Source organism: Micropterus salmoides, unplaced genomic scaffold (assembly GCF_014851395.1).
Source record: "Micropterus salmoides isolate LMB-PRFRI ecotype aquatic unplaced genomic scaffold, ASM1485139v1 Ms_hic_scaffold_5, whole genome shotgun sequence".
Classification (NCBI taxonomy): domain Eukaryota; kingdom Metazoa; phylum Chordata; class Actinopteri; order Centrarchiformes; family Centrarchidae; genus Micropterus; species Micropterus salmoides.
Genome location: NW_024044237.1, coordinates 38,272,224 through 38,299,122, shown reverse-complemented (window position 1 = coordinate 38,299,122; position 26,899 = coordinate 38,272,224). Strand labels below are relative to the sequence as shown.

At 47.0% G+C, this 26,899-nt stretch overlaps 1 protein-coding gene across 6 annotated transcripts; it reads right to left on the bottom strand.

The window, feature by feature from the left end:
• Positions 1 to 1,065: 1,065 nt before the first annotated feature.
• On the bottom strand, positions 1,066 to 25,097 carry LOC119888492 (polypyrimidine tract-binding protein 1-like). Of its 6 annotated transcripts, none has more exons than XM_038699067.1 (15): positions 24,741 to 24,812; positions 21,469 to 21,502; positions 14,583 to 14,643; positions 14,222 to 14,394; positions 13,501 to 13,647; positions 12,578 to 12,706; positions 11,930 to 12,040; positions 11,151 to 11,328; positions 9,947 to 10,024; positions 9,458 to 9,600; positions 7,750 to 7,783; positions 5,655 to 5,747; positions 3,434 to 3,650; positions 3,267 to 3,344; positions 1,066 to 2,105 (listed from the first exon to the last, which is right to left on the bottom strand). In XM_038699067.1, the coding sequence occupies exons 1-15, from the start codon at positions 24,746 to 24,748 to the stop codon at positions 1,973 to 1,975; spliced, it is 1,617 nt and encodes a 538-aa protein (XP_038554995.1). In that variant the 5' UTR covers positions 24,749 to 24,812; the 3' UTR covers positions 1,066 to 1,972. The 6 variants fall into 6 exon arrangements, 4 of the variants coding, with proteins under 4 accessions (XP_038554995.1, XP_038554996.1, XP_038554993.1 ...); XM_038699068.1 differs by having other exon boundaries at positions 21,469 to 21,499; positions 24,741 to 24,763; XM_038699065.1 differs by lacking the exon at positions 21,469 to 21,502 and having other exon boundaries at positions 24,741 to 25,097.
• Positions 25,098 to 26,899: the final 1,802 nt, after the last annotated feature.

Sequence of the window (26,899 nt, the reverse complement as noted above, 5' to 3'; positions counted from 1 at the left end):
ACGCTGAAGGTCTGTGATGCATTCAAGTCAACTGGGGAAACCCCGTCCTCCCCGCAGTGATGGACGACGCCTTGTCGCGTCCGTCTTTGACGACCGACGCAAACTTCTGAAAGGATAATTAATAAAAGCGCCTCTTACGAGGAACTCGTTCACGTCACCTGGCGACGACGACGACACCTGGGAGGAGTCAACCTGCTCACGCCACGTGATGAGGAGCGCTCGTTTCTGTTCACGTTAGACGAACCGTACAGGGAGTGACCTCGTGTGTAAACCACGCGCACAGAGCTACAGCTTGACGAGTGTGAACGCAGCGTTACGAGTTCAACTTGTGCGATAGGAGTCCTGGTCTGGGGGACGGTCTTGTGTCCGAGCCGTCCAGCTGGCGGCCGACTTGGGGGAGGGGTTACTGACACGCGGGAGACGGCAGAGTTTTGGTCCTTCCTCACAGAGCCGCATCAACATTTGCTTCTTTCTAGAAGCCAGATCACAGCTTGGAAAAACGTTTTAAAGGAAAAGTTTGAGTCTGGCGACACGTTGAATCAGAACGAGACACAATCACGTACTTGAGACCTTTTTACATCTCACGATAATCACAAGTGGTTCGATCTGCTCCGTCTTTCATTTAATCGCAGCTGCGGCCAATCGGAGTTTTCCCCACGTCTCTGACGATGTTTAACTTTCAGACGGCGAGGAGGATTAAAGATCTGCCCGACGTGCGACGGACGCCTCCGAGTCTCTGGACTGAGGCGGGACTTCTGGTCTGTTTGGTCAGGAAGTGAAGGAGGACGAGCCGGACCTGAACCTCCCAGGCGTCTTTGAATGCACCGAACCTTCAGCAGCTCGTTCAGACGGTGAAGGAGCTTCAGGTGGACGTCTGAGCGGCTGGAATGTCGACATAATAATATTAAGACACAGATAAACCGAACCAGCGCCGCGTGGTTTCGGTACATTTCATCTCCGAATAAAGAGGAATTAATACCTGATGTACGACTCGGCGCTGCGGCGAAGGCACTCCACATTACATCCGACGTCGCACCGGTGGGCTGGATCCAGTGAAAACACTCCCACAGGAAAACACCAACAAAGCCTGAACCAGGTCTTTTGTCTTTTAAGTCCTTAAAACCACAAACCTGAGGCAGGCGGATTTGTTTGCATCTAGAAGGCCGTTTTTGGTTTCAGCTGTAGTGGATCACAAACTTATAAATAAAACCGTTGAGAGCGGCGACGGACGAGACACGTGATTCACAAGAAGACGCGAGTAACAGAGCGGTTCGTCGAAGGCGGCGGAGCAGCGAGAGGAACCGCCAACACACCAAAAAACCCAACAAATAAAAAGGAATGATTAAAATATTGCTACGATAATCTGATTTGAATAAAACTCGATTGTATACATGGAAATAAAGAAATCAAAAAGGAACAGAAGAGAGAATCTACGAGTGAAGACCCAGCAGAGCGCTGAAACCGTTCACACGTCTGACGCTAACCAGCAGTACAAAACACGGATATATCTGCAATACAGCTCAGCAACTGTAAACCTGCTCTTTGCCAATTTACAGAGGCATGATGGGAGATTTGTGTTACACGACTCCAGGAATAAGGCACGGGGATCATCTGAAGGCCAAACATCCGACCGCTCGGGAGCTAATCCGTGACTTCCCAAACGCTGTCGTGTTTTAAAGACGTTACTTCAAAAAGGGGGAAACTTCAGAGACGAGGATCAGGAGCACAGAGAAACGAGTCTGAAGCGTCAGTCAGTTCTTGATTCATTCTTAAAATCCTGACACTCAGAACTCGGTTTCTTTAAATGACCCTGATGCTCCTCGAAGGCAGAGAATAAAACATGTTTTAAAAAATAATTTAACATCACACCAGACTTCACGGCGGTTTCTGCAGACTGGAATGATGGGAGTGTAGTGGACACCAAGTCCGCTCTCAGGCGAGCGAGGAGGATTCAGACGGTGAAGTCTGAGGCTCAGATGGAGGACTTGGAGAAGGAGACCCGTAGGTGGTGGTTCTCGCCCAGGTCGTGGTTGTGGAACTCGATGAGGGACTCGATGGCCTCCTCCACTGAGCCCATCTGGATCAGAGCCATCTTGTGGTCCTTCCTGCGGGAGAAACCAACCAGAGGCCGTCAGAGTCTGATGCATGCAGGGGTAACGCTGGCTGCATCAATCATGACCGCCGCTACTAAACTTTCCCACCATCATTAAACTACTCGCTCCAAATGTTTTCACTGGCACACTGTGGCAGCGCTCGGCTCGCTCCCTCCCCTCGCTCCCTCCCCTCGCTCCCTCCCCTCGCTCCCTCCCCTCGCACATTAGCTCAGTTCATAGAGAGTCACTGGAAGCTGGATTTTATCACTGCCGACCCTTAATGTGTTGAACATCAGGTACAAACCGGTGCAGCCTGCAGCTCCGTCAGGTTTCAGTCGGGAAAAGAGAGGACGGAGGTGACCGGAGGAGCTCGGGTTAGTGAAGCTAATCAGTGAAGCAAACTCGTCCTTATGAGCTGATGAGGAGACGTTTCTGTTTTAATGGGGAAATGAAATGCAGCTCAGAAGGGAGGAGGTTTCTCATGCTGCCTGTTTTTATATTAATCTGTACAGATAAATGTCAGGAGCTGTAAAATGAAGACACAAAAACATGAACGATCGTATCTGTAATGATTCTGAGCAGCATCAGAACCAAATTACTTTTTGTAGTTCCTCCCCGGCAGACTGATCTTTATTATCTGCTCCAGCTTTTCCAACTCTATAACGGCCCTATATGATGAGAAATTACATATTTATCATTAGAAAACAAATGGACCCCCAAACTCCCCATGATGGCCGACACCAAAACATTCATTAAAGCTCACATTAAACTGGGAAAGCAGTGACAGTGTAAACTATTCTGAGGTGCAGCTCCATCCTAGAGGAAACACTGACGGGGATCTCATAAGGTCACGTGATCACACGTCACAGGGGCCTCAGGGTAAGGCTGCGGGGACAGATGAGGGCTTCAGGGGCCTCGGGACAAAAGTTTAGGGAAAAGCAGAAAGAGTTCAGGACAAGAGTGACATGAAGGCTCGTAACAAGACTGAAGGCTTCAGGAAGGATCAGGGTTTTAGGGAACAGAGTAAAGTTCCAGAGCAGCATGAAGTGAGAGCCGCAGGGACTTCAAGACAAAGGGTTCCTTGACTTTGGGGTAAAGACATGAGGACTGGGGGCACAAACAGACGCAACACCTGCAAGAGAGCGGGGACGACAGGAAATCAGTTTGACTCACTGGAAGAACTTGAAGGCCTTGACCGTGGCTCCTGAGCTGGAGAACAGCATCTTCAGGTCGTCCTCCACCACAGACGGGCTGCAAACACAAGAACAGCGTCAGCACTGAAGGCCTGAGCGGAGCGCGAGGCGGCCCCTCGGCGTGGACTGCAGGTGTTCAGGACTCACGGGATGTTGGAGAGGTGTAAGGTGGCAGAAGGAGGGAAGATGTTGGAGTAGTTTTTGGAGCCGGGCTTCTTGAAGCGGTGCAGGGGGGAGTTGCTGTAGTCTTTGGTCAGGCCCTGGTCCTCGTGGCCTTCACGGGGAAGCTGGACGCTGGTGTGTTTGGACAGCGTGATGCGCAGAGACTTCCCGTGCAGCTGCTGGCCGCTCAGGTGACTCATGGCTGCAAAGCAGGCAGGGGAAGAACGCTGCTCAAGTTTCTGACTGCGTTTGTTATTTCAGAAAGCAAAGTGCGTTACGGCACCTGGAAACGTATAAAACCTAACTGAGTCTTTCTTTCACCTGCAGGTGAAACTTTATTCTCTGAAGACACATCGCTGCTACACTTTACTGCGTCTTCTGAATCTCCACATCACGAGCATATAAAACTAAATACTAACGCCCGTTATAACGAGGGCCGGGTGATTTATTAATATTAAATAGCACTTATTTTTCTATTACAATATTTATTTTGTATAAAAGGGACCGATTTAATCATCTTTCGTTGGTAAATAAATAAATCTTTAAAACCACATCAAGTTTCACTCAGGAACAGAAATCACTGACATTTATCCTGATAATTATAGTTTCTTGGTTATAACCTGAATGTTTCAATAATCAGGTTGTTAAACTGCTGCCAGCTGTTCTTACTGGTGGATCAAACGGTTTAACGATAAACTGGGGTTCTTCTTACCGTACACAGTTTCATTCCCATGACAACCGGGTTCTGTCGCCGCGCTATTATAAACTCACGGCAAACACTGTCCAGCATCAGCCCAAGTTAGCGACCGCCTCCCAGAAGCAGGCGCAAGCGTTGTTTGGGTCGATGACGACACGGCGGCGCTGCGGAGACTTTTCAGTCGCTCTGAAGTCTGGTCCTATTTTAGTGTTTATGAGAGCGCTTACAGCGAACGCAGGGCGAGTTAGCTTCTAGCTTCGGGTCGTCTGTCTGACAGCTTGTGAACTCTGTGTTGCTGCACGCTGTTCTGCCGCTGCGTCCGCTGCACGTGAACACGTTACGCAGTTCAGTCCACAGCCAGCGTCTCTCGTTCCTTTTAAATCCAGCAGCTGTCACGTTAGCTGTCAGAACAGGAGAAACGCTGCAGGCTGCTCTGTGTTTTCTTTTTATTGATAACTTACACTGTAACTTTTACTGTCCTGTTTTCTTTTTCTTTGTTTTTAGCTTTTTATTATTTTCCATTTAACTCTTTTAACCCTGATTGTAACACTAACTTTTATTATATTTTATGTTGCTTTTAAACTTTTACATATTTCTGTTGCTTTTATGTTTTACGTAAAGCACTTTGAATTAGCTTGTTGTTATAATGTGCTATACAAATAAACTTGCCTTAAAGGCCTTTTCACACGCCGCGCCTGCGTAGTCCCCTGGCCCCGCGGGGTCGCTCTGAGACGAGCACGCCCACATCGCTTTCACGGGAACACGCCCACTTGTCGCTACGCCTGTCGCAATGTCGGCGTAGATCGCTTCCCGTGTGAAAAGGCCTTAAGTCAGTCTGTGAGTGAGAGAACGTTATTCTAGCGACTAAATGTTCTTCTTCTACAATCGGCCCAATATGATGATGTACATGTGTTCATGATGTTTGTTCGTTTACGGATTCATTTTAAAATGTAGGAAACTTGACTGTTTTGATCTGTAAAATTAAGCAGCTGTTAAATGAATAAAGCGTAACTGCCACACTGCTCTCACTTCATTTAGTTTTCCCTTTGATGTGAACTGAAGTGCTCAGTTCACCGCTGTCAGCGCGAAAAAACCCTCAATAATTGAATCTCAAAATTAAAAATCGAATGTGTAGCCAACGGTCCAGCTCTAGGGCTCCTTGCAGTACCTTTTTTCATTCATTTACTAAAAGGTATTGGCTGTTATTTTAATGTTTATGCAAACAAAAAGGTCATTTTATTGTCTGTTGAAATGGTTTCAGTACATTTTAGTTTCACGTTAATACCGTTTCCTCCCTAGTTCTCACCAGCGTCTGAAGTGGAACCTGGATTCTTATATTTCCTATTTAGGTGGAAACGTTTTCATCGATTTGAAAGCTTTCAGTAAAAGAAGATGTAACAAAGGGCCCGGGGCCAGAATCCAACTGGGGACCCTGATCACAGAATGTGGCATCAGACAGAAAAGAGGCGTCCTGTCCGTGGAGCCCACTGAGCACGTGCGACAGGTTACCTAGCTGAGCCTGTGTGCTGTCAGACATCTGAACCAGAGCGTTCTCCTTCTTGTTGAACAGGATCTTCACTCTCATCACGTCGCCGTAAACACCTGTACACACAGCCAGAGACAAACAACGTGTTAAACTCCAGCTGCACAGGAAGTGACACACAGACAGGAGGACCTACGCGTAAAGCTCAGCACGTTAAACGCTACAGGACGCCGTGTGTGTGACTGCGGCTTGCCAAGCCACTGACCCTTAGACTAACGGCCAAATCAGTTAACTGAGATCCTCAGAGCGCTGAAGGAAAAGCAGCAGCAGCAGCGCTGAGCTGTGGGAACTGAGCTGAGCTTCATGTCCAAGGCAGGAACTTTCTGAATGTTATAAACAGGAAACGCAGTGAGGAAATTAAGGGTCAGAGAAAATTAAAATGGCAGATTACACCGTGTAGGAGCTATGAATTATGGGAGCAGCTGATTCAGCACTGAGGACATGCAAACTGACAGAAACCCGGCATGCAAACTCAAAACTTTTACTGAAATAAGATGAAACACAATGAATGCAGCTTCGGGTTCAACCAGCGGGACGACCCGAGAACGCCTCCGACTTCAGTTTGTGCTGCTCACGGCGATGAAAGGTAACGTTAAAGCCAACTCACCACTGCGCTGTGGTTTTAAAACCGAGACCTTCTGCTGCGTTTCTACCTCCTGTCCAGACTAAAAACGGAGAATCCTCAAACGCTGAAGTTTGAAAACGCCGCAGACCCCGTTTAGGTTTTAAACTCCGGGGTAGCTTTTCGGTCTACCGGCCCAACGTTTTCAAAAAGTCCCGCAGAGAATCTCCAGAACACACTGAGAACATTCCTTACTGGATCCATCTGGATTCAGCTTTCAACATTAATGACAAACTGTTTTTGGGTGAGATCTGTATTTTTTTTCTCCTCGATTTGGACTCCTGACACGAGGGGATCATAACATGCACATGCTAAAAATAAGAAGCAAATAAATGTTATGATTCTTTTAAAAAAAGAGGAGAGATTAAAGATTCAGATTTGATTTCTCCAGAGACAGATTTCATCAGACAGGAACCAGCTGCCAGAAAACCAACCCAGAATAGCAGAACGTGTCAAAGCTGCGAGCCGCACAAACTGTGATGAAGCCTCAGAGACGCAAACCTCCAGACGTGGAAACAGCTGGAGGGAAACCGATGTGGGAGGACTGAACCTCCTCAAGGACGACCGCTCAGAAATGCAAACTTGATTTTATTTTTGACAGTAAGTGAAAACAAATGTTCCGCAGCCTGTTGCAGCAGCTGTGTGTAAGTTCAAACAAAGCCTGGTTATAATGTAAATTATTACGGAGACCCCGTGTCCACCAGAGCGTTTCTAACCAGCTGCAAACGTCTCGCTGGGAGCGCCAGGGCGCAGCGTTTTCTCCGGCTGAGACGCTGCGGTTGCTATGATACATTATGTATCCGTGGAGGCGATGTGCTGCAAAAGTAGGCGATCTAATTTCACTGAACGTAAAAATGTCACCACTGAGAACGGGAGGCCACGCCCAGCGCAGACTGGCATGAAGTTTCAGTTCAAACATATTTCCAAAGCAGAAAGTCAAATAAACAATAAAATAAAAAGAAACTGATCTGTGATTGGCCACTTGGCCTTAGTTACGACTTTATGTCTAAAGTGGTTAAGTCTCGCCTCAAGCAATCGTGGCGTGGCGAACTTTAGTAGCGGATTTAGTTAAAAACTAACTCGTGCTTCCACACAGCTGCAGCCGTTTGGGTTTCTGATTCTTATCTTCTTAAACGTGGAGACGTCAACGGGACTCAAAATTATTTCCTCTTTTACATCATGAATTTATTTATTCATGCACTTTAAAATAGCCTAAAAACATTTCCCATATCTTTAAAATGTATTGCTCATTGTTCAATACGGTGTTTTGTCCACAGAGTCTGGCGTAGTTTGAGGAGAAGCTGCAAATATTGTGATTAAAGCTCAAATCAACAGGCAGAAATCTGACAAAACCAGCAGACACTCGTTCTTCATTAAAAACCAAGTCAAGAGGAAAAACAAACTTTGATGATCAAAATAAGAAGCTAGTGACAACGTACCGAAGAGAATAAAGAGGCAGTGGGGCGTAACTCTCTTTAAAGACAGCAGAGAAGGCAGCGGAGGGACAGGACAGGTAAAGGTGGGAGGGCAGGACAGGTGGAGGGTCCGAGGCGTTTCCATGGCAACAAATTAAAAAGGGGAGAAAACAAACAGACAGGTGAGGGGTCAATCAGAAGGTTAATTACCTTTGGAGGGGAGGGAACATGTTCAAACATGACTGCACAGGTGTGTGTGTGTGACAACAGGGTTTAACGTGAGGTCATCAAAAACATTACAGGAAGTCAAAAATCTGAAAACACATCATCAATCAGAAAATCACACAGCCAATCAAACGGCACGGTGGGGCTGTTGTTCACTCAGGTGTGACGCAGAGAGAGAGAGTTCAGACCACGAAGATTTCTGCCAGCCTTTGTTGACCTCTGAGTCACCAGCTGTCTGCAGGTATCAGGCTGAAGCCAAACTGTTTTCTGTCCGAGCAGGAACCTCCGGGTCTGAGAAGTGAAGCCCTTAAACCTGCGTCCTCTCCAGCAGCCAGCAGGGGGCGACTCTACAGAAGTCTGTGAGAAAATGTTTCTACTTGTCAGCTGATTTATTCCCTCACACTTCTCCGCCAGGCGTTGATCTCAGCTCACAGTAAGCTCACGCAGGCAGAATGTGTCGACGCCGTTTTTATACCCCGCCCCTGCAGTCACCTGCAGCTCACGTTAAGACTATCAAACGCAACCAATATCGCAGCTAACGTGAATTAACCAAGCTAGCTGGCTCCACCCTCTCGACCAAATACGGTCACGTCTGGTTCCAAAAAATGTACATGGCTCAGTACACAGTGTGAATAACCTGTAGTGTTTTAAAGACGCATAAGAAAAGCGGTCCTCCAGGTTTTAGTCTATTTGTGTAAAAGAAAAAAAATGAATAAAACTGAATTGTCCACGAAAGCGGCCGACCTGTTGGCGTCACCTGGTAACCAGCTACAAACAGCGGCGCCAGCAGCCGTTGGCGTCTGCTGCTGGACTTTATTCTACTTGCTGTGCTGACAGAATAAAAAGGTTTGGTTTATGTAGAAATATACCAGCAGTCAAAAGTTTAGACACACAGAGAAATGTCCTCGTCTTCGCCATAAAAATACCATCAGACTGATCAGAAACAGAGTGGACATTGTTAATGCTGGTTTTTAACGGAGGCCCGTTCTCAGACACCATCAGCCCTGCTGATCCACAGTGCGTTTGCTAATGAAAGTTGATCAATTTAAAAGGAGAACTGAAAATTAGAAAACCCTTTTGCAATTAAAGATGATATATAGAACTGGCCTCCTTTAGGCCAGAAGAGTATCTGGAGCATCAGCAGCTGTTTGTTCATCAGAGGCTCGAAAGGTCCAGAAACAAAGAACTTTCTCCTGAAACACGACGGTCTGTTCTTGTTCTGAGAAATGAAGCCATCCCATGAGAGAAACTGCCAAACAAGAGGAGATAAGAAATTCCTTTCATAGAACACTGACAATGTCCACGTTGTGTTTCTGATCGATCTGACGTTATTTAATGGCTTTTCATTCTAAACGTGGTCCAAACGTTTGACTAAGAATATAAACATTAGGCTGTAAATCAAACAACAGTTTCATCCAACCAAACTTAAAGCGTCATAAAGGCCTTCAGACGTCCTGCTGCATGACGTCCTGACGGTGGATTTAGAGACGCAGAGTAAAGGACCCACCTCGGGGTTCAGGTTGCTGATCAGTAGGACACAGACTCCAGCGGGGAGGTGGGGGAATCCCAGCCTGGTGGCCCCGGGGAGGGACAGAGAGGCCAGGCCTCCGGGCAGAGTGGGGACCGTCAGGCCTGGATAGGGGAAGGACACTGGGAGGGGTGAGACGAGTAAACAACAATCCAAACACTGCAGGACAAACACAGCAAAACAACAATCCAGACTCAAACGATAACCTGCTTCTTCAAACACACCTGAGGGCTGATTACACCGTTTACAGCTGCTGCACAACAGGCGTTAAATTCAACCAGCTGAAATATGTTTTAACTTCAATATCTCACAAAGAAACTGACAGATTCATTTAACAGCAACGTGTGGCTGGCGGGTTTCAGATCACGTATCGAGTGCTATCATGTGACGTCAGAATGACGTCATTCTTTTGGTGTCCATGTAAACATGCTGCGGCGGTCTGACTGGATCCCGACAGGTGAGACTCACTTGCAGGTTGGAGGGTGAAGGTCGGTGGGAAGGCGTGGGTGGCTCCGGCGTACGGAGAGGCTGAGATGATACCTGGACCTGCAGAGAAGAAACAACACCCGAGTTACAGGTTTACCTCCCACTCCGAGAAACCGGACGACTCTTTGCTTTCCTGACACTTCCTGTCCTTCAGAAGTCAAACTGCATGATGATGCGTCTCAGGCTGGTGCGTCGACATAATCGATTACGTAAATACGTCGACGCGCATTCCGTGCGTCGCTGCATCCGGTGTGGGATTCCCCCGGACAAGCTCCAGCTACAAGACTGCGTGTTCGACCGTCTAAAGTTTGGGAGTATTTCAGACAGACACTTAACCACGAACACGTGAAACAAACGTGGCACTTTGTCTAGACGGCAGCACCGCAAATCGCGTTTACCTTTCTGTCGCCACACAAGCACGGCACATTATCAGCACGAGGACACGTAGTCCGTTAAAATGTTTACTGCCTTCATGTTAAAAGTCATTTCTGCCCCGCTGCTGTCATGGTAACGTAACACCGCGAGTCATCTAACGTTCGGCCGTTTCATATTTTCTGTTTATTTAACGGCCACGTCTGAGCGAGAAAACAGCTGAAACTAACAGTACAGACGATCTGTGACTGAGTCCTTTCAGGTGGTCACTGATGCAGAAATACATCTTATCATCATACTGCGTTACTTAATATTGAAGTGAATCCATGTCAGAAACATTTAAAGTTTTAAGAAAAGCAGCCTAATTAGTCAGTGACGTGGAAATTTGATTCATTTCGAGATTTACTGCTATTGTCATTCTAATGTGCTTCATCAGGATGATTGAATAAAATACAGATTTATTGATTAGACATGTTTTGGATAAATTGGTTTGTTAATCGAGTAACAGGCAACTTTTCTTTCTTTAGAATAAACTAAATTGGTCGTTAGATTAATGGACTAGATGCGTCACACTGGGCAATTAAACAATTATGATGTTATCGCGATATAATTTTCCTCAATAATAAAATTATAAATGTAAAATGATTAACTATCTTCCTATGAGGATATTTATTTAGCTGAGGAAACAGATGTTACAGCAGGCCTGATATAAACACAGGTGAAGTGACAGACTTGAACGAGTCTGCGGTGTCGCTCAGTCACATCTCTATAACCCGTGTGCTGCGGGGCTGCGGTGGAAGTCGTGGGGTCTTACTGAAGGCTGCAGCCATGGCCTGGTGCTCCATGGTGGGCTGGCTGTCTCCAGAGGGAAGGTCAGGTCTGGTGAAGTCGCGGCTCTTCTCGTTGTTGTATTTGACGTTGAGGCTGCTGAGTTTGGAGAAGCTGATCCTCAGAGTGCAGCAGCCGTTATAGATGTTCTGCCCGTCCAGAGACTGAGACACAGACAGACAGACCGTCGTCAGTCCAGACAGACGTCCAGACCGTCGTCAGTCCAGACAGACGTCCAGACCGTCGTCAGTCCAGACAGACGTCCAGACCGTCGTCAGTCCAGACAGACGTCCAGACCGTCGTCGGTCCAGACAGACGTCCAGACCGTCGTCAGTCCAGACAGACGTCCAGACCGTCGTCAGTCCAGACAGACGTCCAGACCGTCGTCGGTCCAGACAGACGTCCAGACCGTCGTCGGTCCAGACAGACGTCCAGACCGTCGTCGGTCCAGACAGACGTCCAGACCGTCGTCGGTCCAGACAGACGTCCAGACCGTCGTCGGTCCAGACAGACGTCCAGACCGTCGTCGGTCCACAGACGTCCAGACCGTCGTCGGTCCACAGACGTCCAGACCGTCGTCGGTCCACAGACGTCCAGACCGTCGTCAGTCCACAGACAGACAGACCGTCGTCAGTCCACAGACAGACAGACCGTCGTCAGTCAACAGACAGACAGACAGACAGACAGACCGTCGTCAGTACAGACAGTCGTTCGACATACGGTCAACAGACAGACCTGCTGTCTCCAGTACAGCGTGATGCTCACCAGTTTGGCGGCCTGGGCGGACGCCCCGTCTGGATACTGCAGCAGAGCCTGGAACTGGCTGTTCTTGGTGAAGACGATGATCCTCAGCACCGTGCCGAACTTGCCGAAGATCTGAGGACCAGAGAGGAGCTGAACTGATCACAGTGTTGAAGGAAATACAAACCTCTTCCCTCTCTGAGAGACAGATGGTCAGATTGATACTTTAAATATGAAGCTATGGCTAGCAGTTGGTTAGCTTAGCTTAGCATAAAGACTGGGGGGGACGGGATATCCTGGTTCTGTCCAGAGGGAACTACATCCATCTACCTTCATGCAAAAACTTCATTAGCAGGTTGATTTGATTGGCCAGAAGAGAGCGCCTTTCCACTGGCCAATCAGAGACAGACACACCACGGCAGCCTATAGCATGCTGTGGCTTGCTATGCTAACATTCGCCAGTGGTCCAATAGAAATGCAGCTACAACCGAAGCACATTTTTATGCTTTCTTTAGTTGTTGGGCTGAAAACTGCTAACCTACACTCAACACCGTACCTGAACGCATCCTGTGTGGTCACAGACACTGAGCTGCGTTCAAAGCCACATCCAGTTTGACTTTAACCAGCAGCTGCTCGCAAGGTTTTGAGTTTGTTACGTCGTGTTAGCGTTACCTGGCAGAGGGCGTCCAGGGAGACGGGGTAGACCAGGTTCTCCACCACCACCCTCAGAACCGAACTCGGGGCCGGCACAGCCGCATCCACATGAGACGTATTGAGGGCCCGAAGAGCCGCCTGGGCCCTCTGAAAGAAGACGGAGGGTCGGGTGAACACATGCCAACAGAGGCTGGGTTCTGTACATATATATGTGCTAACAGAGGCTAACTCATGCTAACAGTGGCTGGGTTCTGTACATATATATCTGCTAACAGAGGCTAACACATGCTAACAGAGGCTAACACATGCTAACAGAGGCTAACACATGCTAACAGTGGCTGGGTTCTGTACATATATATCTGCTAACAGAGGCTAACACATGCTAACAGTGGCTGGGTTCTGTACATATATATCTGCTAACAGAGGCTAACACATGCTAACAGAGGCTGGGTTCTGTACATATATATCTGCTAACAGAGGCTAACACATGCTAACAGTGGCTGGGTTCTGTACATATATATATCTGCTAACAGAGTCTAACACATGCTAACAGAGGCTGGGTTCTGTACATATATATCTGCTAACAGAGGCTAACACATGCTAACAGTGGCTGGGTTCTGTACATATATATGTGCTAACAGAGGCTAACACATGCTAACAGTGGCTGGGTTCTGTACATATATATCTGCTAACAGAGGCTAACACATGCTAACAGTGGCTGGGTTCTGTACATATATATCTGCTAACAGAGGCTAACACATGCTAACAGTGGCTGGGTTCTGTACATATATATCTGCTAACAGAGGCTAACACATGCTAACAGTGGCTGGGTTCTGTACATATATATGTGCTAACAGAGGCTAACACATGCTAACAGTGGCTGGGTTCTGTACATATATATCTGCTAACAGAGGCTAACACATGCTAACAGTAACGAGTACCTCCTGATTGGGGGAGTTGTCGGTCTTCAGCTCCTTGTGGTTGGAGAACTGGACATAGACCGGTTGGTGCCTGATGACGGGCATCACTGTGGAGTAATAACCCACCATGTTCTGAGCCGCTTCCTCTGAGTTCATCTCTAAGAAGGCCTGCAAGGGCACAGAGGACGGGTCAGGACAGGAGACGAGTCAGGACAAAGGACAGGACACAGGACACAGAGGACGGGACAGGACACAGAGGACGGGACAGGACACAGAGGACGGGACAGGACACGAGTCAGGACAAAGGATAGGACACGAGTCAGGACAGGACACGAGTCAGGACAAAGGATAGGACACGAGTCAGGACAAAGGATAGGACACAGGACACAGGACAGGACAGGACACAGAGGACGGGACAGGACAGGAGACGAGTCAGGACAAAGGACAGGACACAGGACACAGAGGACGGGACAGGACACAGAGGACGGGACAGGACACGAGTCAGGACAAAGGATAGGACACGAGTCAGGACAAAGGATAGGACACAGGACACAGAGGACAGGACAGGACACAGAGGACGGGACAGGACAGGAGACAGGTCAGGACAAAGGATAGGACACAGGACGGGTCAGGTCAGGGCACAGGAGACGGGTCAGGACAGGACAGGACACAGGACGGGTCAGGTCAGGGCACAGGAGATGGGTCAGGACAGGAGACAGGACAGGACGAGTGAGGACGGGACCTGGTTCTTGGCTTTGAGCATCAGCAGGTTGGTGACGTCTCCGAAGGGCAGCCCCAGGCTGATGACCTCGGCCTCCGAGATGTCGAGGGGAAGCTTGCGGATGTGGATGACCCTGGACGGCACGCCGGGACCTCTTATGTCCCCTTTGAATTTCTTACTGTCGTTCCCATTGGCTGCAGAGGACAGGAGACAGCAGCAGGGTCAACCCTTTGATTCCTGCACCTCATCAATACATTAGTTCTGTTTTTAATCAGTTATTTATTTATGCATTTAAATTTCATCCTGCAGAACAGGGACCCTCTGCCTCGCTCACAGCCAATCAGAAGCCGTGTGGCTGATGAGGACGCGGGCGATGTCTCACCTGTGGTGCTCATGATAAACGGGCCGTTGGAGACGCTGGAGAAAAGCTCGTCAGATCCTCTCTGCAACAGAGAAATCAGGTTAACCTCCGACATCAGTCCTCAGACACGCTGATCAACAAAACGTTACCAAACCAGCAGTCGGCAAACAACAGGAAGTGAGTCCACCTGAGCGAACACCTGACTGTAACAATGCTGGCTTTCATAAACAAGCTGCCAGGTAATTATCTGATCAGCTGACAAGGACATGTAATCTATCATCCTGTCAGAGGCTGGAAACAGAAAGTCTTGAGACAGAACTTCAAAGATTAAAGGTTTCCTGCTACGCCGCCATCGGCACCTTTAAACACCGTAACGGTATGTTCTGACCCGTCATTTCCCAAACACATCGATAGATTGTTGTAAACAGGGACATGGAAATGTTGGTCTTTATTTGAAAGGCGTCATGTCGAATCATTTTACCCCCCATTCAAGCTGGCGGAGGGGCTAACAGGAAGTTTTTACACTACATCTGCATTCACCAGTCATACACATTCATACACTGAGCCTAAGTGCTCAAACAGAAACTAGCATTCACACTCATTCATATCAAATCGGGGTTCAGTATCTTGCCCAAGGACACTTCGACACGCAACCAGGGGGAGCCAGGGATTGAACCGCCGACCTTCCGATTAACGGCCAACCCGCTCTACCTCCTGAGCCCCAGTTAGCGGAAAGGGCTAAAAGGCAGGAGCGCTTCCACCGGCTGCACACACACAAGTCTGTGTGTGGCGGTGGCGTCACTTACTGATGCTTCAGAAATGCTTGTGAAAATGTAGCGTGCCACCAAGCTACTGAGAAATGTAGTGAACTAGGGGAGCCGTTATTCTTTTTCATATTTTCTGGCATTTCTATGATGTTACAATGTCAGATGTTCATGTTTAACATGACCACAGCTTCAAACAAACAGTTTTTTCTACTAACAGCAGGTATGATGTCATTCCGAGACGGATTTCAATACATGGTCATTTGCTCCAGGCAGAGAATGCTGGCCACGCCCACAAAGGAACATGGCTCCCTGCAGCAATAAGGCAAAGCTGCGATAGAGGAGGAGTCACAGAACGACATATAGGGCTGGAGATGCAGTAATCCACAGTTCAGATATCAGTTCTTCAAATCGATGCAAATTAGCGCATATTTAATTAGATAATGTCTCATTTGCATATTTTCACATCAAATTTCAGAAAACCTGAAATAAAAAAAGAACGTTTCTTAATGTGAGTAATCACATAGGAAAGAGAGTACAGATGGACCCGCCAGCGCCGCCTGCTGGACCAACTGTGTAACAGACAAGACGTTTCCTGTCGAGGCCGCCGATACCTCTGCGATAAACCGAGCTCTACGTTTAATGCCACGCCGCTCTGATCAGACTGACCGATCAATATCAGTCAAAGAAAGGAATAAAGCAGGAGGGGCTTCTGTATCTACTGCGATCCAGAATAAACTACAGAAGACAACAAACGCAAAGAGCGCCCACCACACCTGTACCTGCTTCCCACAATGCATCAGTCATCAGCTCTATATCTGATTGACTGTTCACACCCAACAACAGCTGACTGTTTCACGCGTCACCGCCTCATCAGCACACCACAGCTGCGTCACGCTCACCATTAACTCCAGAAAGCTTCCTGCAGATGTTTCACAATAAAAGCCTTCCTGTTGCTGGGAGGCTTTAAATGTTAAGCAACGTTTTCTGTCCTGTCATCTCACCACTCACGTGCCACCTTAAACACATGAATACTGATTCAGAAGGTGAAGCGCTCCTGTTGTTTTATCTCCTTCCGCTTCGTTTCATCACAACCATTTTAAATCCAGCAGAGCAGAAGAGACGGGAACAGAGACAGAAACCAGAGGGGGAAGGAAAACACAAAGACAGCAGCAGAAATAAGAGCAGATCCACAATCTTTGGCTTCTTTATCTTTCTATAAAGTTTAGTTATCATCATCATCACAGAGGCACAAAGAAAACAAACAGTTCAGCTGCTCGGAGGTGAATATCTGCTGATTTCTGAGTCTTCTGTTCATGATTAGGAACCTGATCCGGTTTCTAGCTGAACAAAAGGAGCTCAGATCTTCTTACAGCTCGTCACATGAATAATACAGCAGTAACCTGAGCCCCCCCCCATATCTGTACCTGCCAGCTGCCGAGCGACCAGCCGGCCCGCCGCCAGCCTCGGGCCGAGCGGGAGGACACAGAGCCACAGACAGTCGGCCATCTTCTTTAAAACGCTGCAGCTTAAGCGCTGCTGAACGTTTCAAACTCACAAGAGCTGAAACTTTCAGACGTAATGATGAATGTAATGATATAAATGTAATTCATTATTATTATTATTATGAAAATCTGATATTTTTAATATTCAATTATTTGTTATTTCTCCAAATTATCGCCCTGAACGTCCTGCTGGCCGAGGTGTTTGATGTTGTCCACCGTGGACTGAACGCAGGCTGCGCCGTTAAACTCTTTATTTATTTTGTCAGTTTTACTTGGATTTAGCGTTGATAAAGATGGGGAGTCTGCACAGGTAGGGTTTTATTTTGAAAGTCGACCAGCCATGTTGAGAAAGGCGAACGTCCTCCTCTAACCAGAGAACTCCTCACTTCCAAAAGGTCGACTGCTGCAGGGCACCTGTGTCCCTTTCCCTCGTCTGCACAGGTGCATCAACAAAGACCTGCTTCCTGCTGAAACACACTGAGGAAGTACAGAAACGGGTTCACGGGCCCTTTAACACTCCCTGATTCGGTCCCGCAGGTTCCTCCTAACCTGCCGCTCATGTTTACTCTCACATCTGGAAGAGACCAGAACCAGGACCCCCTGGTGGACTCAGACCTGCTCATGCTATTTTATCTGGATCCGTTTCTGGGCGTGAATCGAAACAAGCCGCAACCCTGAACCGTCCTTTTAACGGGAGCCGGTCTGAGCGTTCGGGGTGGTTTCAGGTGGCTCGCCCGAGGCCGCAGGATGTGATCATCAAAAGGACTCCTCTTCCCAGCAGCCCCTGCTCCCTCTGCCTTCATGTGGTTTTGGCTCAGATTCTGGTTTTTGTCCTAAAACCAGCAGCAGCAGCGGCGCTACACACACACACTGAACATGGCCACTGAAGAGAGAGCAGAGGAATGTGAGCAAAGGCTGCTGGGAGATCAGACAACACCACAGACACGCTCAGATCGTTCCACTTTGCAGTTCGGATGCGAGCCACTTTCCTATGTGGTCCACATCAGATTCAGGTCTGATAGTTTGAAATGTGACCTCAGTCTGGACGTCAGATCGGAGTTCATGCGTCACTCTAGAGCGACCGTCGTCTCAGTTCAGCTCTAGAAGGAGCGGCGCTGGACGAAAAAGCTCCACTAAAGCCAGAATCAAACTTTCTGCTCGTCCTCGCTACCGTCCGCTCACAGATTCTCTTTCTTCCACCTGAAATCCAACGAATCCAATTTCTCTGATCTCAAGTCTGAACGTGAAACCATGCAGACGGAACTTAAACCTGCGTCCTCTCCAGCAGCCAGCAGGGGGCGACTCCAGCGGCTGCAGAAAGAAAATGTTTCTGCTTCTCAGCTGATTTATTCCCTCAGTAAACACTTTCCTGATGACTTTATGGTCTCAGTCGCTAGTTTCAAGTCTTCTTCAACACAGCGTGATGTTCATTTAGTAAATTATGGTCAGGGTAGGGCTGGACGATATGGGCAAAAATGGTATCACGATAAAAAGTTTCATATCAAACCGTTGATTCTTTTGAGTTTAAAGGCTGATTTTTGCTGCTGAGTGAAGGTTGAAGAAACCTGATGGTTATTGTGGTTTTAAACACGTCTTTATAGTCATCACTTGAGGCCAAACAGTGGATCACTTCATAAATCTGAGGTAGAACATACAAAACAATTATGATAAAATCTTTGTCAACAAATATGCGTGAGTTAAATTAAGTAAAAGCTCTTATCAGTCCTTTTTCCTCAACAAAATAAAAATCTTAATAAAACCATTAAGTCCTAATTAGTGTATGATTGTTGATGATGTTTTGTTAACCTTTTTATTTTTTTTCATTTTAACTGTGATCACATTTTAGTTTCTTTATATCCAGGATGTATTTAATAACCGATTAAAGCTGTTAACAGAGTAACTTATAATCTTTGGTTTTGTTGTAACACTGATAAATAACTTTTGGAGGGAGGGCCAGTGAGTTTCAAACACACTGGCCCCGTTCTTTATAATAACTCAGCTCTTCCCATGCCGCCCGAGAGCTGCAGGAATCAAACATGTGAACGTCCTGTCATTAACGCTGGTCTTTAATTAAAGCGACGCAGCCTCTAAAGGCGTCCTGCTCACCTCTCACCTGCTGCTCTGTAATAACCACAACAAAATCTCTCCCTCATACGTCCCTCTGGTCATTCTCCTGTGGCAGGAAGTGAACGCCTGACGTTCAGACACCAGAGGCTTCCAACAAAACCTCATCGATTTAAAGTACGAGCAAAGCCAATCATCAGCAACTACTCTGAACACGTTTTATCTTATTAACTAACAAACAGAGGATATTAAACTCCCTGCTGATCCTTTCCCAGCGAGGCTGCAGGAGCGGACGGCTGATTAACTGGTCCATCATTAATCTGCAAGCTCCTTTTCGTAATTCAATTAACTGAAACCTGCCGCTCAGATATTCAGTCGGCCGAAGAACAGGAAGTGTCTGCAGCAGCCCGTCAGTGAGCTGCTGGTGAACCATGTCAGCGGTCGTCCTCTGGAGTTCTAGGGAGGCGGTGAAATGGTTAAAAACGTATGGTTGTGTTTCTTTAAATAATAAAGCATCTGAAACAAACACGTTACTGCTGAGAGAACACGAATGTTAGACCAGACGCCCTCTGCTTATCGGCCAAAGAAAAACCCGTATCAGTCGACCTCTACGGCAGAAAGAGTTACAGGGTTAAAAAGTCCAATGTGGTGTCTCCAAATGTCCCGACAGCCCAAAACCCAAAAGGAAGGCAGAAAACTCTCACTGGAGCAGCCATGAATTGTAGAGAGAAACTACTTCTCCCACATCCCTGGTGGACTTCTTCAGCGAGTTTAGTTCTTTCAAGCTTTAGTGTGTAACTTTTACTGCCATCTACTGGTGAGGGTTGCGAACAGCAACCGGCAGCTCACGGTGCATTCAGGTGCTCCTCTGGTTGGTCCCACTTCCCGAGCTGTGAAGTCGTTCTTCTGACTTGTGTGCGTTTATGAGCTCTGGAGTCAACATGGCCGCTGCTACAAAGATGTATAAACAACACGCAGACATCTAGTTCACTTCAGCGTCGCGCTGAAACGCGCTCTGTAGAGCCGTTTGTCCCTCCGGGCTACTGTAGAAACATGGCGACGGCCGTGTAAGAAGCCCCGCGTGTGTGTAGATAGAAATGATTCATTCTAAAAAGGTAATAAAAACATATTACACAGGTATGGATATTATATTACATGTCTGTCAATAGATCCTCTGAATATCATACACTGAACCTTGAAGCTTTGTGCGTGTTTATTAGCTGATCTAGCTTCTCCAACCATGTGTTTACACATACGGTAATAATAACAGTCATTCCTCTTGGGGGAGGAAATTTGTCGTCAGCTTAATTGACTAATAAAAAAGAATCTTTAGATTAATCGATTTGAAAAATAATTGTTAGGTGCAGCCCTAAATGTTACTCACTGAAAAGCAGCAGGCAAGCTGACCCCTAAAATCCACCGACTACACTGCGCCGCGGTGGCCGGAGCTAATCACGGCCATTATAGCCACCAGACGCGGCCGCAGCGCGTCCCTGAAGCGGCGCTCCGCAGAGAACAGGTAGCAGGTCTAGCCGCGTCACGCAGCACAGAGCAGATCAAACCAGGCAGGACGTCAGACACAGAACGGCAGAGAGAATCCAGTAAATTTTCAAAAGAAAACACCCCGTGGAGACTCCCGGTCATAAAAGAATAAACACGGTTAAAACAAATGAAATCATTTAACTACGTAGCGAGTGAATCACAGTAGAAGCACAAAATGCAAACACTGATGACCAAATTAACAAAATCTAAAACACATCAGCCAATTCAGGCACAACGCTCCGATTCTGAAACTCTCCCTGTGAGAAATGCAGCCTGAAGTTGAAGAAACGCGGTCACAGAGCTGTGAAGAAGCAGCGTTTCCCAAACATTCATTTATTTGCGGCGGCCCGTATTTGATTGCAGAGCGCCGTAGCGCATCCTCTCGCTCATCCCTCTCTTTCTCGCTCTCTCCCATGAACACTGCGGCACAAATCTGCCCAACACGTCGCTGTCAAAGTCGGAGACCCCCCCCCCCCCCTTTAGAAGTTATTAGCAGGCAGGTAAGGAGCCTAGGAGGCAGGAGGTAAGGAGAAGCTAATGTGAGAATACAGCCGGGTTATCGAGGCCAACACGCTGTGTATAGCTGGTAGTGTATCGACTGCATGAAAGGTACGGCGCCGGTGTTGATCTGCCTCTGAGCCGGGAGGAAAGCCACAGCTGCATGATGGCGTTCAGCGCCGATCGTGGGCTCTCTGTTTGAAAGAGGTTGTGTTTCGGATTATGCTCAATAGTTCTAAGCTAAAACCTGACGGACGGGTATCTCAGAGAACCGGGTCCTGAATGATGTGAAATCAGCTCCTGAAACGCAGTAATACGTGTTGTTGTTGTTGTTGACTAATCTGATCTGTCGTGGAATGTTACAGCTCAGATTATCATACTGAGCGGTCACGGCGCTGATTACAGAGGAAACCTCGGGACTGTTCCCAGATGGCAGAACGTCCGTTCTGACACACTAATGAAAAGCAAACAGATGCTCAGAGCAGAAAACAAACCAGAGGAGGAGGAGGAGGAGGAGGAAGCAGAGGTGCCTACCTTAGTACCAACTGTTAAATCTTGGTGGACACTGCTGTGAAAAAAAGACAGCGTGTTAGAAGCAGCAGGGAGAGAAACTCAACACAACAAGCAAACAGAGGTTAACACGGGGTTAAAGAGACGCCGCCTGCAGACACCGGGGAGGGAGCAGAGACCCAGCAGAGAGGAGAAACACCTACACATAACTTTTATTATCAATAATTCATCTGGATCCACCACTTTCTGAGCTGAATCCTGCCGCGATGCGTTCGCAGTCATCACGTCTGGCTGTGTTTTACCGAGCGGTTTTAACTCGAGCGCTGAAGGCTGAACATTCTGCACATTAACCAGCTGATCCCAGATTAAAGTGTCGAGCATGTTTCCCAGTGACGTCCTCAAACGTCTAGTTTTTTTTCTGAGCTCCGACTCGGTCCGGACCTGGCCCCGGCCCCGGCCCCTGACTCGGTCCGGACCTGGCCCCAGACAGACTGGCCCCGGACAGACTGGACCATGCTGCAGGTTACTGAGCTGCGTGGAGAGGATCAGAAACCCAGATAATGAGCCTCTTGGCAGGCGCTCATTAGTTCTGGAGGAGTAACCCGGATCTGTTCGGGCCGTTTGAGGATGTCAGGAGATCTCTGAGAAACACGACGCAGAGGATTCACCTGAAACTGGTACATTAATCCATGAACATTCAAAAGCTCTCGCTGTGTTTTGGGTGAAAAAATATTACATCAGCAGTTTTGAACAAACACTTGATGAAATGAAGGATTTGACACAACGCGGCACATTCCCACTTCCTGTGGAGACAGGAAGCTCAAAGACAAAACACTGCAGCTGAAAATGGTCAGGATAAACAAACATGGAGGAGACCGGATAGCACTGAACAGGAGGACTCAGACCAGGCAGGTTAAAACCAGGAGCTCAAACCAGAGAGAGAAGTCTGTTCATTAGTCCAGCAGCTCCAGCCCTGATGCATGTCACAGGGTGACCAGACGTCCCCGCATCCGGGGACTGTCCCCGCATCCGGGGACTGTCCCCGTCTGGAGCTCACTCTGACATCACTCTGTGTGTTGCTATCGGTGCATGTGTGTAAAAAATACCAACAGTGAAAACATCCAGTTTCCTCTCGCGGGATTAAATAAAGCACATCTTCTTCTTCTGGGGATTTTACCGCCATTCTGTCTTGAAACGTTTAACTTAAATCAAGAGACAGCTGGTGAGTGTTGTGTTCAACATTACCCGGCAGTTTTGTGCGGCTATTGAGGGGCGCCATCTGCAAAACGCAGGACAGGGGCCAAAAGTGGGTTGAGCGGGTACCTGAGGTGGAAAAGGAGCTTATTTATTGGATTTCACCCGTTTCTCCAATGCCAGACTGATCTTGGGACACTAGGTGGTTCAGATCAGGACAGTTTAGCTCTTCTGCAAGTAGGTTAGAAATGATACTGTCGACTGCATGTACTTTAAGTATTTGTTGTAGTAATCTAGACAATATGTCAGTACTTTAAATACATGTCTACTATTTGCCTGGTGTCTGGGCCCCCGTATACAAGCTTCAGATAGATTTCCAGGGTGTCTCTTTTCACGTATATAAAATGCTCTGTATTTATGATTGAGCAACAACAAAACTGAACATTCCTTCATTTCTGTTTGCATACGTCACGTCTTTGTCATGTTCACGGACTGAGAGACTCCCGGGGTGACGCTGGTAATTGTGTATCAACTCATTATTAATTGAACACGCACCAGCCGGGCGCCGTCTCTTCTTTCTTTGTAAAACAACTTCTTTTTAAGGAAACTTACAGGGAATTACCGTAAAATAAAGCAAACCCAAATAAGGAAATAAGCCAAGGAAGTCCCAAACCACACAGAAGGACAGCACATGTTGTCTCATGTGAAAATGAAGAGTTGGACAGTCTGAGGGAACACGCAAATGAAAAACCGGCTGGTCAGGCTGCATCTGATGTGACTGTGCAGACAGGGAAGCAGCTGGAAGAGGACCCCTCAGGGCCAGAATGAGCCCTGACAAAGCACAAATATTCACAGCAGGAACTCCGTCTCAGAGGATCCAGCTCCTGACTGCAGCCAACACCATGTCCACTATATTTAAAGTTAGCAGTTATAGAGAACAGCAGACACAAGCTCACTGCCTCCAGAGGTGAGGTAAAACAAAAAACATGTTTACTGTCTGCAAATATATCAGGTTTACTGTAATCAAGAGAAAACAAACATGTTTGATTCTCCTTATTAGCTTTAACCTGGACAGAAACAGAACAGAAAACAGCTGCAGGACAAACTGGTTGGCGGCTCATGTTTCCTCCCTTTGTCTTTCAGTGACCCGCAGCATCCAGTATTTAAATTGCAGCTACATTCAGCTTGAAAGAAATCTGTATTACATCTTTAATGTGCACCAGAAGACCATTAAGCCGAACTCCATGTTAAATACCGTCATTTTTAAACTCCCTTTCAAAAGCACAAACCTGTCAGAACAAGACTCTCTTACACCGTAAACACCCGGAACAGCTGTTCAGTCCGGCACAACGCGAAGCTGCATTCATTTTAACAAACTGGTTTCACAAGTAACTTCTGGCCAAAAACGGTAAAAACACCGAGCTGCTACGTTATGATCAGGCCTCCAGTCTGAGCTGTGCAGTTGAAGCCTCCAACAGGTGAGCGCTGGTTACTTCCCCAGCAGGTAAAACTGAACTCCACCTTAAATACCGTCAGTTTTAAGTTCTTTTCCAAATCCTCAAAAGCACAAACCCTTCAGAACATGAGTTTTACACTTTACACGACTCGGACGGGACCCTCCTTCAAGTCGGCACACATGCAGCTCACGAAGCTACATCACTTTTCACTAAACTTTTACAAGTGAGCCTGTCGGGACGAACACACCGCGGTGGGCGTGAGAGCGCCGCAAAGATGGACCGGGAGTTAAGTGCGTCGCTCGCTGATTCTTATTCTTATTCACATCTCAAATAAAAGATTACACGTGTTATAAATAACGACCGTTCGCAGATAAACGAGTAAATTGAACTACCAGGTTTAGTTAATGGAGTTCCGTCCGCGGAGAATGGCCCGTTCCGAGGCTCACACCGCAGCTAGCTCGGCTAGCTTAGCTTCCTGCTGCTACCACAAATACAACTTTACCCACAGCTAAGCTAACAACAACACCGCCGGCTGCTCGCGGGAAACACATTATCTGTGGTCTTTAAACGTTGTTCGCGCTCTCGGGTGCGAGTAAAACCGCCGGAAGCTGAAGTGAATGTCAGAAAGTGGCAGAGTTAACTCACCCGTCCATTGCACAACACGGAACTACGGAGCAACAGGTTCCAGCCAGCGGACAGCGGGACACCTCCGGGGCCACAAGCCGACAAAATGGCGCCCGCCGGGACGGGGCGCTCTGATTGGACAGTTGGGAATATTTGTAGGCGTTCCGGAGCGGATCCGGCTGCTGATTGGCCGGTTGGACAGGCAGGGCAACAACAAAGAGCTGAGAGCGCAGAGATCAAAGATCGTCTCTGAGGACGAGACCACGGTTCTCTCTGGGCGTCGTCCAGTCCGGGTCCAGACCGGGTCCAGTCCGGGTCCAGACCGGGTCCAGACCGGGTCCGGGTCTGCAACCTGGTTACCATGACAGCGCTCATATTAAAGCAAACACTGGGTGGATTCAGGTGCAGTTTTTGAAACTCTATAAATAAACCCGTTCTTTTAATAAATTTGGAAAGTTACCCAACACACCATATATTTCTGAATTCCTCTAGATGTCTACTTTCCTAACGTGAAGAAATTAAGTGTGTGCAATATTTTGCTTGGTCCACCATTTTGTTGTAGCTGACACAAAACTGATTTTCACTAACATGTTTGGTTAATTGGGACACAGTTTTCTTAGGGCCTCAACTTACAATAGCTGTACTTCAAAAGGTATTTTAAACTCTTTTCTTAACCATAAATGTAATTAAATTAAAAATATGTCTACGGTTACTTGATATTATGTATTAACCTAATATTTGCTGTGAGAGCTTAATTTATAATTACATCAACAAATGTCAACAGACAGTTGATGAGGATGTTAAAATGATTAAAGACTCCAACACCTCGTCAGAAGTGTTTATTTTATTCATTTATCTGTTTCTTGGTGCCATTCTATTCCGCATCAGACCTTAAATCCATCATGAATAAGAATAAAACCCTAGATTAAACAAAGTGAGTAGCAAACGCCTGCATGCATCAGCGTTGCTGCTGGATTAGACTTTTTATTTATTAATTGTTAGTTAGAGCACCACATGACACATTTGCTTTCTTGTTTGTCATTTTCAGGAGATATTTAGAATGGGCTAATTTGACCGAATGATGAAGGCCTTCTACACGCAATTTGGGGGATTAGCATCATTACTCAAAATTTGCCAAACATCTGATTAAATTTTGTCTCCTACTGTCCTAAATGTCAGGACATCATATCACAGCTGCAGGTAAAGAAAGCAGCAAACAATAACAACGGAAAAGAAGTTAACTCAAACTTTAATTTAATAAAAATAATAAAACATACATAAACAGAAAGAATACTTGTTTAAGGTATCTAAAAACTAAAACAATGGATTTAGCTGTAAGTACCACAGAAAGTCCTTCAGCCTCAGTTTGAACATCCCGGCCGACCGGAGGGAGCTCAGTTAGAGTCTCTGGCACCAGCAAGGCCTCATCTGTAGTTAGAAGAACTTTAAGATGAAGTCTAATGAACACAGAACAGGATCTCCACAGCGGGGGGGGGGGGGGGGGGGGGGTCCTTTCTCTGGACTTCAGCACTTTCCTGTGAACTCAAACCAGTTCAGTCAGATGGCTTTCAGACGACACAACTCTCCTCTGACTGAAGGCTTCAGGGGTCAGCAGGTGAGGTCGGCTGGTTTAGACTGCTGATGTTGGGGATTTAACCTGTGACTGCTACAGTGCAGTGGACAGTGTGGACAGTGGACAGTGTGGACAGTGTGAGCAGCAGGCAGGTTTCTGTCTGTCTGCTGGACTCGGTAACACTGGTGTCGTGTAACACGATAAATAATTCCTCCACATGCTGCTTTCCAGGAGATTACTTTGTGTGTTGGAACATGATCCAGCTGCTCACACGTGAATAATTCAACACACACTAACCATTAGCTTGCTCTTCAGAATAAATTCTTTCTTTAACTCTTTATATTAAATTAAAGGACATTTGCACAAATTGTAATTATATATATAAATTTTCTATAGTACCTGCGACCCTGTACGCAGGATAAGCGGTTGACGATGGATGGATTGATTTTCTCCAGCAGATAATAGAAATTATAATTTGATTTAGTTGACATAGTTTCTCTAACAGTGCACACTGCAACTGCACCGGATTCAAGATTAGATATATAATTATTAATAATTATAAACACACATAAATATTTAATACTTAAAGTATATATATATTTATTAT

Bases quoted from the DNA above. Each gene is read 5' to 3' on its own strand.
- LOC119888492 (XM_038699065.1), bottom strand. From the start codon at position 25,094: ATGAGCGCTGTCATGGTAACCAGGTTGCAGACCCGGACCCGGTCTGGA. The intron at 14,395-14,582 runs GTGAGACATCGC...TGTCCTCTGCAG, and splicing joins GTTTATCATGAGCACCACAG to CCAATGGGAACGACAGTAAG. The intron at 10,025-11,150 runs GTAAGACCCCAC...TCTTCTCTGCAG, and splicing joins GGCCATGGCTGCAGCCTTCA to GTCCAGGTATCATCTCAGCC.